The sequence below is a fragment of the Symphalangus syndactylus genome, chromosome 20 (genome assembly GCF_028878055.3).
Source record: "Symphalangus syndactylus isolate Jambi chromosome 20, NHGRI_mSymSyn1-v2.1_pri, whole genome shotgun sequence".
Lineage (NCBI taxonomy): Eukaryota > Metazoa > Chordata > Mammalia > Primates > Hylobatidae > Symphalangus > Symphalangus syndactylus.
The window spans coordinates 25,605,652-25,626,508 of record NC_072442.2 but is presented as its reverse complement, the minus strand read 5'-3'; the positions used below and the strand labels follow the sequence as shown (position 1 = coordinate 25,626,508).

The 20,857-nt window shown below is 41.8% G+C and overlaps 1 protein-coding gene and 1 pseudogene across 4 annotated transcripts in view; both read left to right on the top strand.

The window, feature by feature from the left end:
- Positions 1 to 20,857, top strand: part of ACACA (acetyl-CoA carboxylase alpha) — a 275,744-nt gene that overhangs the window by 235,647 nt on the left and 19,240 nt on the right. For all 4 annotated transcript variants that reach the window (XM_055257045.2, XM_055257046.2, XM_063628639.1 and 1 more), the window contains 4 exons: positions 2,918 to 3,014; positions 4,057 to 4,192; positions 12,256 to 12,433; positions 12,968 to 13,080. In XM_055257045.2, coding sequence (XP_055113020.1) covers positions 2,918 to 3,014; positions 4,057 to 4,192; positions 12,256 to 12,433; positions 12,968 to 13,080 — 524 coding nt within the window. The remainder of the gene's footprint in view (positions 1 to 2,917; positions 3,015 to 4,056; positions 4,193 to 12,255; positions 12,434 to 12,967; positions 13,081 to 20,857) is intronic.
- Positions 16,255 to 16,758, top strand: LOC129469885 (large ribosomal subunit protein uL24-like; annotated as a pseudogene).

Below are 20,857 nucleotides of genomic sequence, written 5' to 3'. Positions count from 1 at the left end.
TGGAGTGCTGGTTCTCAGTTGCCATTTTGTGTGTCACTCCAATGATGCGTTTAATCTGAAGGCTAATTTTGACAACATTTCCTTTTTATAATGTTTCAGGAAAAACACTTTGGGAGCTGTAAAGCCCAACTACAATAGCCAGAGCCCACCAATGACCTTCCCTCTCCCAAAGACAATTTTCTTTCAGGAATAGGTGACAAGTGATTCAGAGACTCATCTGCTTTTCTGTGTAACTGGAAAGAGGTTCTTCCTGGCACCAAGATTATTTAAGTGACAAATGTACTATATTGGATTATAATCAGATTTGAATTGCCAAAAAAAAAAATTTACCTGAAACAGGAGTAAAATAAGCTGAAATAGGTTGCCAAGATACCTATATTTTTCAAGTGGGAAATTGAAGTTTCTATTAAATTTTAATACCTACTCTAAGAAGTGCTTCACTCAACAGCAAGCTCTGCGCAGAATAATCTGTAGCGCTTGCTATAACGAGCTATAACGAGCACCTGCCACGACTGATCTTAATCTACTTCTGCACTGCAGAGACATGCTGCTGAGGGACCGCATCTGGAGCTCACCTTCCTCTGGGGGCAATCAGTTTTCCTTATCTTGGTGAAAAGTGGCACCTGCTCAAGATTCTCAAACATGCCACATTGGGTTGAGATTTAGATTCCAGCCTTGAAAATAATTCTAGGCTCTGTGGTTCTCACAGTACAGCAGGTCAGCACGCCTCCATGCTGCATGTGATAAGAAGCCATCAGAGGGCAAATCCCACAGACAGGGTCTTCCTCTGTGACACTGAATAGGATTCTGGCCTGGAGTCAGCTCAGACTGAATGTCCCAAAGCCTACTTGTCTGTTTTCTTTAAAGTCTCAGGTCTTTTATCTCACCCCAGGCTTCTCAGTCCCAGTGAGAAGTATTCTCTGTGACTGGTAAAATTCCCACTGGGGAGCTGGAAGTAGGAGATGCACTGGAGCGAGAACCCTGATACTCAACTCCTTTATCAGCTTGTTAGATTCCTCACGGCACACTAAGACCAACTTTTTTGAGATTTGTCTCATCTATTCTGCTTCAATTTTCCTGTCTGTGAAAAAACATGACAGATTTTAAGTCTCAGAAAGCCAAACCTTTGTTAAGTTCTTTAAGATCCTCCCATGGGAAATAAGAGAATAATACTTTACACTTATGATTAGAAGAATAGGGATTGCTTTGCGACCAAGATCAGTCAAGCTTGGCTTTGGTTAGCTCTGCCATTGTTTATTGCCACACGCACTCTGACTTCCTCTTTTCTTTCCATCTGACGAGTTCTGGGTTTCTTACTCCAAACATATACACATACTCACAAGTATATAAAACACAAATGGAGCTCTAGCTTCTTTCAAAAGCAATGGCATTTCAAGAAATAAATATAAATGTATTCCTCTGGGATTGTTACTGTAAGTGCTGCCAAAACTCATCTTTGGTATGTATGTTTGGAATATGTGTGCTATTGGCTGTAAATTGTCTTTTATTATTCCATGGCACCTTGTCCAGGGACACACTATAAAACAAGATGTAGCATCTTCATGTGCTAGCCTGATAAAATTTATATGAAGTATAATAGAAAACAGAAGTTGTTCTGAGCTGTTTTCAAGTTCAATAAATAACTGTAATACTCGGATAAAGATGTTCTTTATTAGGTCACATGGGCCCTAATATATAAGTTATAAGTTACCGATTTAGGGTGGCTTTTGCAATTACAAGTTTCCAGTTGGATTGTTAATCATTGTGAACAGAAATATTTCTAAACCCTCCTGTGTACCTCCTGCTCGTTGTCTGGTTGTCTAGAGGGCTTTTGATTCTGATTCAGTGCAGGCAAGTGACAAGGGGGTGGGTGGTCTCCACTCAGGCCCTTGTCAGGCCTCTTGTGATGACAGGAATCCATTTTCACTAGCCAATTTAACAACCAAAGGCCATCCGTCATGGAAAAGTTTGTTATGGAGATGCTGTGAGAAATGAGATACTATAACCCATCCCAGCCCCAACCCCAAGGAATGCAACAGTGAGAATGAAGACTGCATCACATTTTCCAGAGTAAAGACTCACCCTGTACTTTGCCTTGTTCTCTGATTTTTCCTAGAAAATCTTTACGAGGACCAAACTGGGAAGTCATAGTGGAGTATAAGGTGCAGAGGCTTTGAGCTCCTAAACAGTTTTTTAAATTAACATAGCTTTGAGATTAAATATATACTTCTAATATAGACTTCACCAGGATTACTACTAAAAATTATCCTTGTCCCATTGGTCTTTTCCAAGGAAGGAGAAAGTTAAGGGCTTGTTGATCCACTTCCCTATTCTTGGCATGTATTTTTCATCATCATCATAACATGCCTACATACTCCCTATCCACACACCCAATAGTAAGACCTATTGTACCCTCAAATCTTATCTGGAACCACATTATTAGTATTCCATAGAAAACTACAGCTCCATTTCAGCAAGGTCAGCCCTCATTAAAAGTTACTGAAAGTCTCAGATTCCTACTGCCTTTCAGACCATTTCCTACCATCTTCACCAAGGAGATGCTCTAGAGTGAACTGAGAAATTTCATTTGGCAGCCACAGGGGTAGGGATGTGTATATGTGCTAGGCTGTTGAGTCTAAATGCAGAGGCTCCCCTAGAACAGCCCTTGGTTTGAATTTATCTTGTGTTGGGACATTTCCGAATAGAAGTGATTCTGAGGGTGGTTTCCCACCATATTTAGAGAGTAAATATCAAATCCGTAGAGTCTCACATTTAGCTCGTAGAAGAATCATATTTCCCCTGCTCTCTGTGTTTGTTTCTAATTTTTTCCCCAATGTCTTGATTTGGGATTGGAAAACAAATGGCTAGCTATAATGTTGACATACATTGGGTTCTTATGTGACTCATGTTTTATCAGGCTAGGAGGAATACCTGTGGGAGTTGTTGCTGTAGAAACCCGAACAGTAGAACTAAGTATCCCAGCTGATCCAGCAAACCTGGATTCTGAAGCCAAGGTAGGCCACCCCAAATACACTGGGGGCTGTGTTTGGAGGGTTTTTCTCGTCGCAGTGCCTGTGAATACATCGGGAGCATTGCAAACCATCAGTTTTAGAGGGAAGGCCATCAGCAGCCTTGAATGATTTTAGAACATCATGTGCTCACTTTTAAGATGAGTCTAAATGAACTAGAAGCTAAATTCTGCCTCAAAAATTAAATAAGTCTTTACAGTAGTCTTCTTGATGCTAGAAAACAGTATACTTTTGTTGGGGAGATGGTCTTATAGAAAGGCAGCTGAGATAATACTGAAGGCTCTTTGGTCCCCTATTCTCTGAGTATACACATGGAAGAGCTACAGCTAGAGTTAATGGTGAAGTCTGCCGTAATGTCAAGCATGAACGTCACAGCCCTTTTTTTTGAGACATGGTTCATGGCCCAGGCTGGAGTGCAGTGGTGTGATTTTGACTCACTGCAGCCTTGACCTCCTGGGCTCAAGGGATCCTCCCGCCTCGGCCTCCCAAAGTGTTGGGATGAGCCACTGTGCCTGGCGCCATTTTTTTTTTTAAAGGATGGATTATATTTTCACATCCTGACACCATTCAGAAAGTGAGGGGTCAGGGAGGCCAGGGAGGAGGCTATTCAGCAGTGTGACGTCAACTGTCTATTCGTTAGCCACGGTACAGGAAAATGCTATACTAAGCACAAAGGTGAAAGGACTGGGAGACTATGTACAATTGACTTGCTTTAAAGGGTAGCACAATGGAGCCATTTTAAGTAGCTTTTGGGAAACCTAGAACAAGGGTTCTTAGGACTGCATTCTTCCCTTTTGACTACAGAGTTGTTATAATCAAGACTTAAAAAGAATAGTATTTGACAAGGTCAAAGATCGAGGATCCTTTCTTCTTTTTTACTCCAAACATGATGATCTTGATGAACAATAGTTTTTGTTGGTCTGATTTTTAGTTTTCAGTTTTAAATAAGTAAAATCTTGTTCACCTTGGAGAGATTTCTCCCTGGAGCTGTGTTGTTAATTGTGTCTTCTTTGACTTTTCCCAATAGATAATCCAGCAGGCTGGCCAGGTTTGGTTCCCAGATTCTGCGTTTAAGACGTATCAGGCCATCAAGGACTTCAACAGGGAAGGGCTGCCTCTGATGGTCTTTGCCAACTGGAGAGGCTTCTCTGGTGGAATGAAAGGTGACTGGCCTGCCTGTGGGCTGGAGGGGCATCACTGATTACTGGGCACTCTGTGGCAGAGGGAGGGTGTAGATTCTGCAGAATCTGTGGGTGTCCTAATAGCCTAGGCTTTTTGGGGATTCTGCCCTCTCTGAGACATCTTTTGAGTTGCAACTTGAATGGAAAAAAGTACACTTTATAATTCCATACAGAATTTCAGAATAATCTACTACTAGTGTTACTGAGGTGACCTACTGTTGTAGATCTCGCTCTCACAGGTGGATGCTGGACCATTCTGATGGTGCTAGGGAAATATGATTGTGACTCTGTCCCTCTTTTCTGGGCATATACTTTGTTGGTGTTATTCCTAATATTCTACAGTGACCAAGACAGATACTGAAATTAGCATTTACTGGAAGAAAATGAACAAATTCAGTACCAGAGGCTGTTCTTTGTGGCAATTTGTGCTATGTTGTATTATTATCTAACAACAGCCCTGGGCCTGTGGCCCCAGCATATTAGATGATTATTATAAAGGCTCTACTCCATGCTATGGGAATTGCTAAGTAATTAGGCAGCCAGTATCACTTTTTACGGAGAATCCTTAATGTGTAGAGTGACTGTGGACACTACAGGGAGAGCCAAAAAACACTACCTCTTACAGTAGTGAAGCCCTCTGTCCCATGGCCAGAGAATTCATGGCCATGCTAAGCCAGAGACTACATACCTGGACAGTATGAGAGTATGCTAAGTATAAATTCCATCTGTCTTGGGGAGAATTGGGGGTTCTAAAGCAATAGGATAGGGCCAGGCGGGGTGGCTCATGCCTGTAATCCCAGCACTTTGGGAGGCTGAGGCGGGTGGATCACTTGAGGTCAGGAGTTTGAGACCATCCTGGTCAACATGGTGAAACCTTGTCTCTACTAAAATACAAAACTTAGCTGGCGTGGTAGTGGGTACTTGTAGTCCCAGCTACTCGGGAGGCTGAGGCAGGAGAATCACTTGAACCTGGGAGGCAGAGATTGCAGTGAGCCAAGATCGTGCCACTGCACTTTAGCCTGGGCAAAAGGGTAAGACTCCATCTCAAAAAAAAAAAAAAGGAAAAAACAGTAGGATAGGTTAGAGGAAGGAGGGAGGAGTAGAAACTGTTGGAGTAAATAGTGATTAGAAAATGCTTAGGATGGCCAGGCGTGGTGGCTCACGCCTGTAATCCCAGCACTTTGGGAGGCTGAGGTGGGTGGATCACCTGAGGTCAGGAGTTCGAGACCAGCCTGTCCAACATAGTGAAAACCTGTCTCTACAAAAAATACAAAATTAGCCAGGTGTGGTGGTGCATGCCTATAATCCCCAGCTACTTGGGAGGCTGAGGCAGGAGAATCACTTGAACCCAGGAGGCGGAGGTTGCAGTGAGCTGAGATGGCACCACTGCACTCCAGCCTGGGCGACCGAGCAAGACTCCATCTCAAAAAAAAAAAAAAGAAAAAGAAAAGAAAATGTTAAGACATACAAAATGTGAAACAATGAACTCTCAATAGGGCACTTAAAAATAGCTTAGGGCAGAAGCATCCCCAGCCTATGAGGGAGGAAATGCCTGGGGAAACTACCAGATGGTCAGTTCTGTGGCAAGAGGGATTTGAAATTTTTGCCGACAATTTTTCCTTACTTGTCTAGGAAGAGCCCTGTATGGCCAGGCCTCCTTGGCAAAATGTAGACTAGGTTGATTGTGTGTGTGTGTGTGTGTGTATGTGTGTGTGTGTTTTGTTTGTTTGTTTGTTTGGTTGAAAAGTTTACCTTTGCCTATATTTGCTGGAGAACTACCACATTTTATACTTTTCTTGGGGGAGACTTGGACTATATATCCAAATTAATGATTGTATATATTTTTTAGATTATCAAGGTGAATTATTTTTTGACCGAGATAATAAATTAGTGGAAATACCATGAGAAATTGAGAGTATACGATTAAGTCAATCCTACACATTTTTATTGAGTTCTGTGTGTTAGGAACTATGCTAGCCACTTCAGAGAACAAAAATAAGTCAAAATAAGTCAGAAACAATACATTGCCTCACAGAGACAAGAAAAATGTCTTGAGAAAAATGATAAAGCCATAATGTATAAAAAAAATACCAGGATATTCAAAAGAAGATGGTAGTAGTATATCAAAGGGTAGGGGGGCCTGAAACCCCCTCATTCATATATATGAGGTTCATTCCACATTAGATTTCACTTGATCCCAAATTCCTTGGCTCTAATATTTTTGTTGAGACCTGGGAGAGAATGCTATGCTATTACTCCTTACTTCTCTCTTTGTGGGGGGCCCATTGAGAATGTACTCTTCCTGACATTACTTCAGTGTCACCCTGGATATTTTATCCTAACTGGAGTTCAGAGTTCAAAAGTTTCCAATGTGCCACTTCTAGGAAAAGCTTCAATTCTGCTACATATTTTGGCTCAGGCCCAGATTGGCTGCCGCGCTGTAACACTGAGAACAACAACAGTTAAGATTCATTGAGCTCTTTTCACCAGAAACTTGTGCTAACAATTTTACATGTATTATCTTACATAATCATCACAACAAGCACCTCTAAGGGGTAGGTTATATTGTTATCCACATTTTACATAAATTAAGATTTATGTAAATTAGGTTAAGTAAATTTCCCAAGCTCATTCAGCTAAAAAATGGCAGAGTTGGGAAAGGAAGGTGGATCTTTCTGACTCTCTGTAACACAGTTGGCTGATTTTAGAGCCTAAAACCAGAACTAGATCTACTAGAATATCCCTATAACAGAATGTCAAGGTTCCTGAAAAAGTTATTATCCACCTACTTCCCCTCTACTTTGGGGATGTTCTTGGTTATTGTGAAAAGAAATTTCAAGAGCTCAGAAATGAGTTCATTTTTTATTGTGGTAAAATATACATAATATTTATAACTTTAATTATTTGTAAGTGTACAATTCAGTGGCACTAAATACATTCACAGTGTTGTGTAACTATCACTGGTATCTACACCCAAAACTTTTCATCATCCTCAACATAAACTCTATATCCCTTAAACAATAAGTACCCATTCCTTTCTCCCCACTGCCCTTGGTCTGAAATGAGTTTTTGGCCTGATATATAGACCAGGGCAAGTTCTGTCTTCTTAATTTTGGTGCTGATGCATCCTTTTACACCTCGTGTAAGACAAATAAGATTTAGGGAAGATAGAGATCCCTGTGAAGGTAGGAGGGGGAGGAACAGTGCCTTTCATATTTACATACAGGTCAGGGTGTTGTATTATCTCATGTAAAGGGATCTAAACTGAGGGCCTCTTGTCATTCTTCACATCCCTTGGGGAGATGTTTGCAGTTTTGGTTTCAATACTGGCTGGGGATTATGCAGGGAGGGAAAATAAACAATTATGCCATCCCTCAGTGCACACAAACACACAGCCAGGAGCCGACTGCACTGTGGGTAAAATGACTCCAAAATTGTGTGTAATGAGTAGGAAAAGATTAGAGACAGCTCTTGCTATGCTGAAAATTGACATTAGTGGAGGGAAAAAAAAAAAAAAACTCTTTACTAGTCGGCCTAGGAGGTCTAATTCGAGCAGTAAAAATATAAATAAATAAATAAAAGCATGTCAAGATGGTATTGGTGCTTTTTTCCCAATGAGCTCTATCTGGCCGGAAGGCTATTCAGCATAATGCAAAATTAAATTATAAAAACTGGCTGAATATTTAGATGGAAGAGCCATTTGGAAGCAGTTTATTTAGACGAACCGGCAATGACCCACAACAGGGAGACATCAAGCGTGAAATTTACTAGAAATTAGCACCAGGGTCCCAGCCTCAGCATGAATAGCTTGATAGGATGCAAATCCCAGTGATATTAAGCTGCCTCACTGCTGGTGCTACAGGGTCACTCTCAGTTGGCTTTTCATGTTATACTTATTATTTTTTCCTGGGACAGGTTATAAATAACAATAAAAAAACATTTATTGAAAACTTTAACTGGAATGAAAGTCTATTTGAAAGTCTCTGATTACTTGGATGTTGAAATACAGTGTCAGCCGATCATAATGAACTAAGGAGAGACATTATGTATATGTAGCTTGTGTATGGCTGTTTACCCTTCAGTTTCTAACAGATAATCTTGCCCAAGCCAATAAGATCTGTTTCATTTTCAAGAGTGTGGGACACTGTGGAAGCACTCTGCCACCCTGTTCCCTTGTTTGATACACATGGCTGCCACGGTTTATCCATGTTTATAACAATAAAAGCTCTAGGCAGGGTTGGTGCCTAGGTGCTGAGAGCACACTGCAAAGGTTGTGTGTGATCACCATTCATGCAGATGTGCTTTGCCCAGCATGCTAGAAAACTCCAAGCTCCCGCCTCTCCAGTGAGGAACCTATCAGTATTTTCTATTCCCAGTTGCGTTTCTCAGGGCCTGAGAATTGACAGCATATGCATAGCTTTAAAATTCTGTAGACTGATTTCTAACCTAAACCCTTGGGGATTGCCCCTCTCCTGCTGCTATTGGCTGTGCTTTTGCTCTGTCTCTTAAATAGGAAGGGATTTCAGACAATTGTGTGTCAGATTGTTGCCAAGTGTTTCAACCTGCCTTTCAAAATAAGTGGTTTGGGGCAGCTGCAGTTCAGTCTGAGCATGTTGATTACAGAGTTTATTTTTGTGTTTGTTTATATTTTAATAGCCTGCTTTTTGGGTGTTTTGATGGTTGGGCTGTGGGTCTATAGGTGTTCCAAGTTAGATGGAGGCAATATATTAGTCCCAAACATGTCAGCTTTAACAAACCCTGATGCTCCTTTCCTACTCACAGTCTTGGGGCCGAAAAATATTTGTTTGGCAGTCCGATCCAAGCCTCACACAGGCTGGTAGTGTTATCAGTATAGTTTTGAACATTTCTTAACACAGAGGAAATCCAGCAACAGTTGGGAATATTCAATCATGTATGCAAGTCTCTTTTTCTGGTTTTATTTTACTCATCATATTAGATGTTGGAAAGCAGAGTACCTCAGTCTCATGCTGTCTCTCCTAGCAGTAAGAATGAAGTAGTAGAGGCTGGGCACAGAGGCTCACACCTGTAATCCCAACATTTTGGAAGGCTGAGGTGGGCGGATGGCTTGAGCTCAGCGAGACCAGTCTGGGCAACGTGGTGAAACCCCGTCTCTACAAAAAATACAAAAATTAGCTGCGCATGGTGGCACGCACCTGTAGTCTCAGCTACTTGGGGTGTTGATGGAGGAGGATCGTCTGAACCCAGGAGGCAGAGGTTGCAGTGAGCCGAGGTTGTGCCACTGCACTCCAGCCTGGGCGACAGAGTGAGACCCTGGCGCCCCACTCCCCACCTCAAAAAAAAAAAAAAAAAAAAGAATGAAGTAGTAGAATGTGGACATTAGGGCCAACAAGATCTAGATTTGAGTCTTATCTCTGCCACTCACTCTTATTTAAGCCCCAGTTTACTCACCTGCATCTTGGATATATAAATAAGATAATGTTCTGATGATTAAATGATTTATATGTGTGTATATATAATCATGTTCCCTGGTACACAGTAAGCTAGCCATGATGATGACAAAAAGGAGCCCACGTCCATTTCATAAAAGTAAAAATCACACACACACACACTCATCTTCATTCGAAACTGTTTGCATATACCATGAAATCTAGTATTTTTTTAAAATAGATGAATGAAAATACATTTTAAATAAAGTCTCCCCTTCTTTTTGGGATATCAATCTGTTAATTATAATACAGAGATAGATTTTGTTGTAGCTAAGTCTTTAACAAGAAGTGAGTAAAAGAGCTGGAAACTTGGTCTTCACTTACCTCTAACTTTTTTTTTCTTTTTCAGGTAGAATGACTTTTTATGCTGTCTTTTATTGCTTTATTTTCTCCTTTTATCTATACCTTCCATTTCCTCTCTTTGCGTGATATCATTGAGGGACACTCTTTTCTGTTACTTGTTCTGAGACTGTACTCTTGGCAGCACTGAAAAATGTACTGCTAATTACACAATTATTTTATTATGTAGCACTGGTTGAAATATCCACTAAAGAATTAATTTAGTTAAAATAATTTGAACTGAGCAATTATTTTCATAACTACAGAATTAGCGTAAAGCGCTTAAAGTCCTTTATTCCCTGCTCTTCATACAGCAGTTGTGTAATTAGCAGTAAATTTTTTTGGTCTTAGCTTTTCTCCCAAAGGAATAAATGTCTTCACTCTGATCTTATACATGGAGTATATAATCATACACATTCCACATGGAGTAGGGAGTGTTTTCTGGGGCAACTTGGAATTTCTGAAGTATTCACAGACACACCAGGTTGGGGCAGTGGAGCATGTGCCTTGCAATGAACTATGCTCACTGATGGTTTGTGTATTAAGCCATTTTTACTTTAGAGAAGGTGGCAGTTTAATTTGCCAGTAACTACAATGAAAGCAATTTCTATTTGGTTTGCTCTTAACTTCCTGAAAAATGCTTCTTTGCCTTGGATTCCCAGAATTGATTTATTCCAAATTGAGATCCTCTCTTTGATAAGAAAGTTTGATCTCAGTTGAACCTGTTATTTGGTATTTAGAAAGGATCCATTGTGGCTCCACTGAAGTACTCATTAAACATCTGGACTCATAAACCTAAAGCTTTAGCAATGGACTTCAGTGAGCTGGGAAATGGGAAGTCCATAAAAAGTTGGGAAATAAATAACTGATCCAGTTTTCCAAGGACTCACTTTATGTGTACATCATGGGTCCTTTTCTTCAGGTGCTCCTGGCTTTGGAGGGATTACAAAATGTACTCTTTTTTTTTTTTTTTTTTTAAGGCAAGGCCTCGCTCTGTTACCCAGACTGGAGTACAGCAGCATGATCATAGCTCACTGCGGGTCTCGGCCTCCTAGGCTCAGATCCTCCCCCCTCACCCTCCCGGGTTGCTGGGACTATGGGAATGTGCCACCATGTTTTGCTAATTTTTTTGTTTTTTGTAGAGATAGGGTCTCTCTCTGTTAATCTTGAACTCCTGGGCTCAAGCGGTCCTCCCACCTCAGCCTCCCAAGGAGCTGTGATTATAGGTGTGAGCTACCATTCCCAGTCTACAAAGCGTACTCTTTAGCAGAATGAAGAGGTGGTTCCTCTCTTGTTTTTTGTTTATTTTGTTTTATGTTGTTTTTGAGACAGGGTCTTGTTCTGTCACCCAGGCTAGAGTGCAGTGGCAAGATCATGGCTCACTGCAGCCTCGACCTCTTGGGCTCAAGTGATCCTCCCACCTCAGCCAAGTGACTGGGACTGCAGGCATGCACTACCATGCCCAGCTAATTTTTTATTATTTGTAGAGACAGGTTCTATGTTGCCCTGGTTGGGTCTCTTCTTCTCACGTGGCTGTGTGGTATTTCCTAAGTATTTTTTAAATTTTTCTCTCATTGATACCCTATAAAAATGCAACTGTTAAAGAATTTGTTTTTCTTTCTCATTATATTCTTTCCAGAGTATAAAACCAATTTATTCAGCATTCATTCATTCAGCAGATATTTGTTGAGCACTAACTATGTTCAGGCACTGGGCAGGGCTATCGGGATACCAAGATAAAAAATAGTTTTTGAAGATAAAATTTTTAAAGGATTAATTTCCATTAGCTGCACATTTGAAGAGCTCATCCTATGCTAAGCATCATGAGAAAAACTGAAAAGAGGTAGAATAGTTCCTTCCTTTAGTAAACTTAATGTAGTGGGAGAGCACATATTGACATGAAAAATACTCAACGTTTGTAGAGCAAATGTGAATTAATGTGGTGAAACCTGAGTACAGAAATTCAGAGAGGACATAAAATGGAAAGGCAATCTGGAAGACTTACACACTGTGTCTTGTGAAAGACAGTGCATCTCTCTGTTGCTGTCTTGTGCTTTTGAAGATCCTCTGGAGTCTTGAATGGGATATAGGTCGATACTCCCTTTAGTCTTTAGGGTGGCCAAACAGGAGGCATAGTATGAGGAGGCTGTTTGTGGCCAGAGGTCCTGAACAGTGTTTAAAAGTACTGCTTTGAGGAAGAGAAATTTCATGATTTCTAATGTGTCTCATTCTCCGTAGACATGTACGACCAAGTGCTGAAGTTTGGTGCTTACATTGTGGACGGCTTGAGGGAGTGCTCCCAGCCTGTGCTGGTTTACATTCCTCCCCAGGCTGAGCTGCGGGGTGGCTCCTGGGTAGTGATTGACTCCTCCATCAACCCCCGGCACATGGAGATGTATGCTGACCGAGAAAGCAGGTAGCGTGCCTTCCACATTTCTTGTAGTGTCCTACAAGCAGACTGACAGCTGTGGTATAGGTGAGATAGATAGATAGATAGATAGATAGATAGATAGATAGATAGATAGATAGATGATAGATAGAAAGAATTGATGAAGTATTGCCCTTCATCATTGTACATCCTACGTGATGGAGGTGGTTCCCCTGTCACTGTGCCTACAGCATTTTTTTTCCCTGGAAAATAAAGAGTGATTCCTGTTACTCTTATCAGCTGTAGGTGGTGGAATCTGTATTCTTCTCCCTTTGAAATGGAAGTCGACTGGTGTGGTAATGAGAATTATTTTAATGGCTTTTTGCCAGGCCTTTCTCATACCTCACTTAGACACTTCTCTGGTGCCTACTATTCTCCCTGGGGAGATGTCTGTTAACCATAGGTAGGCAAAACGATAATGAAGCTATTTCCTGGTCCACAAATTGTAACTGGCCTCATTCTGTTGTCTCCTTCCTTTAAAGTGCCTCTATTTCTGTTTTGTTTTCTTTCTTTCTGATCCAGGGGATCTGTTCTGGAGCCAGAAGGAACAGTAGAAATCAAATTCCGCAGAAAGGATCTGGTGAAAACCATGCGTCGGGTGGATCCAGTCTACATCCACTTGGCTGAGCGATTGGGTATGTCTGCTTGTCCTCCTGGCAAATCAATGAGCCATTCAGCTGATTTGTAATGAGTGCATTCATAGGCCAGGGGAGGAGGCACTGAAGCATTTGATCAAATTCATGATAATCTTTATTTACTGTCCTCTATATGGTAAGAACCCTGGTAGAATGAAATAGTGTGTATAATAGGGAAAGTGAGCCCTAAAAAAGCAAAAGTCACCTGATTTTTTTTCCTGATATTTCCTTAGAGTACAAAAAGCCTGTCTTTCTAAGATGTCCTTGTAGAGAATGATTAGCTAGAGTTCCTGCTGGGGGCAGGCCTCACCAGAGAATATGCTAGATTTAAATATGTCCTGTTTCTGCTTGTTTCTTTGGACAGCTCACTTCATTTCTGAGAGATGGGATAGAAAAGCAGGAGTCTTTACCCAGGCAGTGTTCCGGGGTCATCCTGAGCTAGAGAAATAGAAGTAAAGATTGCGCACTGAGTGCTTCCAAATATTGTAGCTGCTGCCAGAATAGCCCTGAGAGCAGGCGTGCTTAATGCTTCCAGCCATTACTCTGTTGCTCATTTGTTTTCAGAGCTTTTGGAAGCCACTTGCAATTTGAACATAGGACTAAACCGTGGGAGTCCTGTGTTGAGTCCAGAGTATAAATGAGTTTCAGATTCTTTTAAAACACTGATTTTCTGCCCAGGTCTCCCATTGAGCCCCTTGCTATGTTAGTAAAGATAATTGCTCGAGGTTCTTTTGTCAGTTGGCTTGTCTTGTTTTTGTTTTTTTCTAAAGGAACAGAGATTGCCTTTAAAAGGTAGTGAAACTCAGTGAATGGAGAAGAGAGATGCTAGCTCATTTATGTTCCAAATGGTAATTTAATTAATAAAGTACCATTTGTGGACTGTATATCCCCACCATCCAGAGACAGAAAAATCCCATTTGCCTACACTGTGGAGACTGTACATCCAGGCATTTGGAGCTGTGAGCCAGGTTGCCTGCCAAACATGGTGACTTGGGTTACAAGAAACCCTGTTTGTGTCCCATCGTTTGCCACTGGGTAACAGCCACCAATAACTCTTAACTCACCACAGTCTGATCCTTTTATGGGGAATGCACACATACAAGAAATGAGAGTTGTTTCTAAAATCTATTGCCACCCAGAATTGTTGAGGTGGTTTTTTTTCTCTTTCTTTTCCAAACAGAATAATTACTTCTGACCAATCCCATACACTTTAATTAAAGTAACTGCAGCTCAAGAGCAAGTTACTTAGAACTGTAAATAGAGAGAGCTCTAAAAGCTTCAGCCACTGATAAGCATCTCACTTAGATGGCTCATAATTGCTCCCAGCATCCCGCAATTGTTGCCACTGTGTTTACCACTAATTCCATACAAAGGCAGCAATGCCGCAATTGCAGGACACAGCAAATTGCATCATTTTCCTTTTTCTTTTTTTCTTCCTTTTTCTTTTCCTTTTTTTTTTTTCTTTTTCTTTTTTTTCTTTTTGCTGGTTTTCTTTCTGGCCAATTTAAAATTTGTCAAAGTCGGTCTTCTTCTGGATCACTGCCCTTTGATATTTCGCGCACTCCATTTGCCACAAAGAAGCCGCAGGGCCGCAGTTCATGCTGACTCTAGCAGAAGCAGAGAGAGCTCCATTTATCTTACACTGCCTGCTGAATTCCTACTCATTAACTGGGGGTTCACTGCCTCTTTTTAACCCCCCAATGGCTGTTATCATCCCTTCAGAGTAACTGGGTGGTAGGGAGAGGGATCCTTTCTCCGTTTGCAGAAGGACTGGATGGTGAGGAGCGTGGGGATGAAGCTTCTTTCTCTTCAAGGAAAGTGATGTCGCTCCCACCTTCAACCAGCACCTTTTAACTTTTGACGCACATGAAGGGGAGAGGGAGGAGACTCCCAAGTGATAGCCGTTTAATCATTTGTTACAAATCATCTCATTATCAATTTCCTATCCGCATTGGAGAAAACCATATTTATTTAACCTTGACCAAAATGGCACTTGAAAAAGGACCCTTAGTCTGCTAAATGTGAAGCAGGCTCTGGCCTAGGGCAGCTTGGGAACATGAGCAGTGGACTTGAAATAAGAATAACGAACTACGAGTCTTGTAAATTATTTCACTTCTCTGAACATCAGTTTTTTACCAACCATAAAGTGGAGATCACACCTCTGCCTAGCTAATATGAGGAGCAGATGAGCATGCATTTACTTCATTGCATCATTATCTTTCCGTCTTAATCATTAGAAAAAGCAGATGGCCATGTTTGGTATCCAGTATTCTCTGTGGCTCAGTCCCACATGTGAAAATATGAAAGAAACAGAAGTATAGTCCTGTCTCTCAGGGATATCCTACACGGGCAGCTGTCTCTGCGACAAAGCAGGTCAGCCTGGATATAACAGGACATACTATGAACCCAGTTCCTTTGGGATTCACAATGATTCTGGCTCTTTTAGCAATGCCTAGAACTAAACTACCAAAATTCTTTTTCACAAAGTGAGTGAAATGGTCTCATTTTTCAGACTGGGAAATTGAGGCCAAAAAAGTGAATCATCTAAGATACAAAATAAATAAATGCACATCAGAGTCCAGAATGGAATTCTCATTCTCTGTGTTCTCCTTTTCTCAGGATTTCTTCAGATTTTTCCTCAGCTGAATACTGAGCCTGAACTAAATTAAACAAGGATTCTTTCCCTTTGTAATCTAAAGCCAATTCCACAGAGAAAATCTGATTTAGGAGAAATCCTGTAGGAGTGGATCTTACCTTGTGTTCCCGTTCTCTCCCCAAATCTGCCTCTTTACTGGGGAGCGCGCTCACAGATCACTTAGACAAACCAGTGCACAACTGATTGACTGTGTTCAAAAACATAATTACTCCGGGCACGGTGGCTCACGCCTGTAATCCCAGCACTTTGGGAGGAGGAGGTGGGCAGATCACCTGAGGTTGGGAGTTCAAGACCAGCCTGACCAACATGGAGAAACCCCATCTCTACTAAAAATACAAAATTAGCTGGGCATGGTGGTACATGTCTGTAGTCCCAGCTACTCAGGAGGCTGAGGCAGGAGAATTGCTTGAACCTGGAAGGTGGAGGTTGCAGTGAGCCGAGATTCGCCATTGCACTCCAGCCTGGGCAAGAAGAGCAAAACCCTGTCTTAAAAAAAAAAAAAATCGGCCATCACCAAAGCCGGAGCGGCCAAAATGAAGTTTAGTCCCTTTGTGACTTCCGACTGAAGCAAGAATCGCAAAAGGCATTTCAATGCACCTTCCCACATTCGAAGGAAGATTATGTCTTCCCCTCTTTCCAAGGAGCTGAGACAGAAGTACAACGTGCGATCCATGCCCATCCGAAAGGATGATGAAGTTCAGGTTGTACGAGGACACTATAAAGGTCAGCAAATTGGCAAAGTAGTCCAGGTTTACAGGAAGAAATATGTTATCTACATTGAACGGGTGCAGCGGGAAAAGGCTAATGGCACAACTGTCCACGTTGGCATTCACCCCAGCAAGGTGGTTATCACTAGGCTAAAACTGGACAAAGACCGCAAAGAGATCCTTGAACGGAAAGCCAAATCTCGCCAAGTAGGAAAGGAAAAGGGCAAATACAAGGAAGAAACAATTGAGAAGATGCAGGAATAAAGTAATCCTATATACAAGCTTTGATTAAAACTTGAAACAGAGAAAAAAAAATCATAATTACTATGTATTTTATAAGAATGAGTAATATTTGACTTCTGAGCAGCTAACTTTATCTCTTCCAGAATTTTTATTTTTTTAAGTGGCCTTTTGTCATCTTACATGGTTAATTTGGGTCGAAAGATGGTGAATTACTAGTTTGCAGGTCTGTGATTATAACAGAAAATATGTAAATAGTGCCTACACTGATTCCTAATAGAAGTAAAGGGAAGAATTACCTCAGAAAGAAAAGTGAACAAAGCCCAGGCCCCAGAGTCTTGCATTGCTGAATCAGTTCTGACCCTGATTCACAGAACCAGGGCTTGGTAGAGTCATTGCAAGGAGAATTACTTCCTACCATTTGGTTGCCTTAAGGAAATTAAATTTCTTCTCTGGAAATGGAGCCGCAGCCCTCCCAGGCCTTTTTGTCTCTCTCTGACATCCTTCTACTGCCTCACAAGGCCAGGAGCAGGGAGAGTGGCTGTGGAGCGGGACGGCCTTGCTAGCCTGGCCTCTTGAGTGCTGTGACCTGAGGTCCTCTCCTGGATCCTTCCCCTCCTCTTGTGTTCAGAGAGAAATGACAAATCAATTTAGATGGAGAGAGAACTGTCCAGCCCAAGTGTGAAGCAATTGTAAGTTCCCCACTGTCCCTCTCTCTCAAAACGAAGAGCACCTGGGCAAAGGAGCCGCTTAGGGGAACTTGTTCTTAGTTGTGGCCCTGTTCCCAGGCAGCTGGGCAGCCTGCCACGTAGCACTGCACTGCTCCCACACAGAACATGCCCTGACTGCCTGCCACAGGGAGTAGCAGCATGGACTGAGTGAGCACTGCTGCTGGCCCTCGCCTGGTCCTTCTAGGCCTGCCCACACCCACCATGCCTTCAGGGTCAAGGTTGCCCCAGGTGCAGATATGGAGCATTGTGGTGGCAGGTGAGGATACGCTTCTCTGTAAAAATCTTCAGGAATGCTTTCCTCCCAAGCCTTCTCTTTAGCAGCCAGAATGACAGGAAAAGGACTGTTCCCTGGGCTAAGGGGACTTAAGGGTTAAGCTGCTTTTCTGGCAGAGGTGATCAAAGTATCTGAGCTGTGTTTTTCCAACTCTTGTGTCCGTCTTCGAGAGGCTGAAAGCTGAAAAGAGCCAGAGTTGCTTGTTTGAGGCAGAAAGTATGTCTTTGCCTGGAAAGTTAAGACTAGGAAAGAAGTTCCGACATGCATGCCTTAGTGAGTGGCCTTTCACCTCTCACCTGTTGAACTTGGAGTGTCCTCACTAACACTATGGCCACTGTGTCCTTTGCAGTAAGGAGGCTGATGAGAAATAACACGAGGCTTTCTATCACAAAGGTAGATATGGGATCTTGCCTCCTCTCTTTAGTTAGCAGTAGCTGAAAACCTACCTGTCACACTGATTCAGAAGCTATTTGGCTTGGTGAAGTTTAGTGCAATAGTGACAACATTTTCTGAGAAGAGAAAGGGGTCATTTTAGTTTGATCCTTTAATCTGATTGTATTTATAAAAGCACCTGGGCTTGCCTCCCCCAAGGAAGCAGTGTTTCACAATTCTGTTTGGCCAGAGGGACCTGGCAGGCATTTAGTTAGAGGGAACCCAAGAGAAAGCTGACATCAGAATGTGTCTTGGTCCCAAATGACCAGATCCCCGTATCCTGACCTGCCAGACATAGGGAGAGCAAATTAGGGAAGGAAAATAATGAAGACTGCAGAGGCATATTTCTACCAGAAGAATTCAGAGAATTCTGTGCTGTTTCCTGACTTTTTTTATATGGTATGTCTGCATGGAAACACAGGGACGGGACTGATGGGGGAGCAGTATTTTTTTTATTCCCATTTGGAAATCTCTGGGTTTTCTATTAATATAATGATTTTTAAAAATATGAACCGTAGAGTACTAACACTATTGCAAGGAACTTTAGGGTTAAACATCCCCTGAGAGGATTGCTGTTAAAATCAATATGCAAATGTGGGTGTATTTAGATAGGTATGGCCCCCTTTGAAGAAAAGCAGATATATGAAAATGGGATTTTAAAAAAAGCTAGATACATTGGGAGAAATTATTCCCATTACAAAAGGATTATTTGCCTTACCAAAGGATTCACTGCAGGGTTCCTCATAAAATAGCTCCCTTAAGGCATTTAAAACAGGATCTGATTTACGCAGTTTTTCAAGAATGCTTTTGTGTAAAGAAAGTCTCACCTGTTACGGATATAGAAATAGTTTTGCAGGATTTTTTTTTTTTACCTATCTTACTATCTTTATAGAAAAATTTCTTTCAACATAGAAAATGTGATTACATAGATCTTTTAAACAACTGCTTGTATTTGTACTTCTGAATCTTAATAAGATTCCAGGCTTTTTTATGCTGATTTTTCAGTCTCAAGGTTGAGGGATGGGAGTATGTTTTAATATCTGAGATATTCAGGAGCTTTCTGGGGAGGGTGGTCTTGTTCTTATCTCTAGCATCATAAGTATTGAACCAATCAAAGCAAATTGCTTGCTTGCTTGCTTGCTTGCTTGCTTTCTTCTTTCTTCCTTCCTTTCTTTCTTTCTCTTTCTTTCTTTCTCTCTCTCTCTCTTTCTTTCTTTCTTTTTTTTTTGAGACAGAATTTCACTCTTGTTGCCCAGGCTGGAGTGCAATGGCATGATCACGGCTCACTGCAACCTCTGCCTCCCAGGTTCAAGCAGTTCTCCTACCTCAGCCTCCCGAGTAGCTAGGATTATAGGCATGCACCACCATGCCCGGCTAATTTTGTATTTTTAGCAGAGATGGGGTTTCTTTATGTTGGTCAGGCTGGTCTTGAACTCCCGACCTCAGGTGATCCGCCCGCTTCGGCCTCCTAAAGTGTTGGGATTACAGGTGTGAGCCACCGCGCCCGGCGCAAATTGCTTTCTTAAGTAAAGGAGGAAGGGCCCATCAAAGTTAAAATTGGATTTAAATTTACATAGGCTTCTTAGTATAACTGTTTTGTTTTTGTTTTTGTTTTTGAGATGGAGCCTCGCACTGTTGCCTGGGCTGGAGTGCAGTGGTGCGATCTTTGCTCACTGCAACCTCTGCCTCCCAAGTTCAAGCGATTCTCCTGCCTCAGCCTCCCAAGTAGCTGAGATTACAGGCGCCTGCCAGCAAGTATAACTTTTTTAAAAGTTGAGAATGTTTTTAAAAACACTTTAATATCACATTCTTTTATAAAACATTTTCCCTGTTTGCCAGACTGGCATTGTTGTTACATAAATGAGGAACTCAACTCAGAAAAGGAAAAAGATTTCTACAAGGTCACCTAGAGCCTTTGGCTGAGCAGAGAATTTTTAGTTTACCAGTCTGATTTTTATTCCAAGCTTTGAAGATGTCACCTCCCCCAAATCCTACTTTTAGGATGTAGTTTGTTCATACACAGACTAGGGCTGGCCTTCTCCTGGCCTATTTAAGTGGTATGGCTGGGCAAAAAATTGCCTCCTGCTGCAGAAATCAGCCGTTTCCTCTGGGAGTTTCTCTTTAGCTTTTTTTTTTTTTTTTTTTTTGTCGGTCAGAGACAGATTCTCACTCTGTCTGCCAGCCTGGAGTGCAGTGTCATGATCACAGCTCACCACACCTCGACCTGTCAGGCTCAAGCAATTCTCCCACCTCAGTCTCGAGTAGCTAGGACTACAAGGCATGCGCCACCACATTCAGCTAATTTTTAAATAGTTGTAGAGAGAGAATTTCCCTGTGTTGCCTGGGCTGGTCTCAAACTCCTGGCCTCAAGCAATCCTTCACGCCTTGGCCTCTCAAAGTGCTGATATTACAGGCATGACCCACCGTGTCCAGCCTCTCTTCACCTTTGATACCATGGAGGAGAAATGTGGCTTTTCTTTGTATCCTGGCTCCAGGGAACACCTGATAGGCCACTGTGCTGCGGATACTTTCAAGTCAATTTGAACTGCTTTGTTTAAGGAGCATGGGCTCTTAAACCAGATTACCTAGTCCAAAATCACAACTCCGCTATTTCCTAGCTTTGTGGCCTTGGGTGAGTTACTTTTTTGTGCCTCAGTTTCCTCATCTTTTAGGATTGTTGTAAGGATTAAATGAGATAAAAAGTACTTTAACAGTACCAGCACACAGTAACATCTCA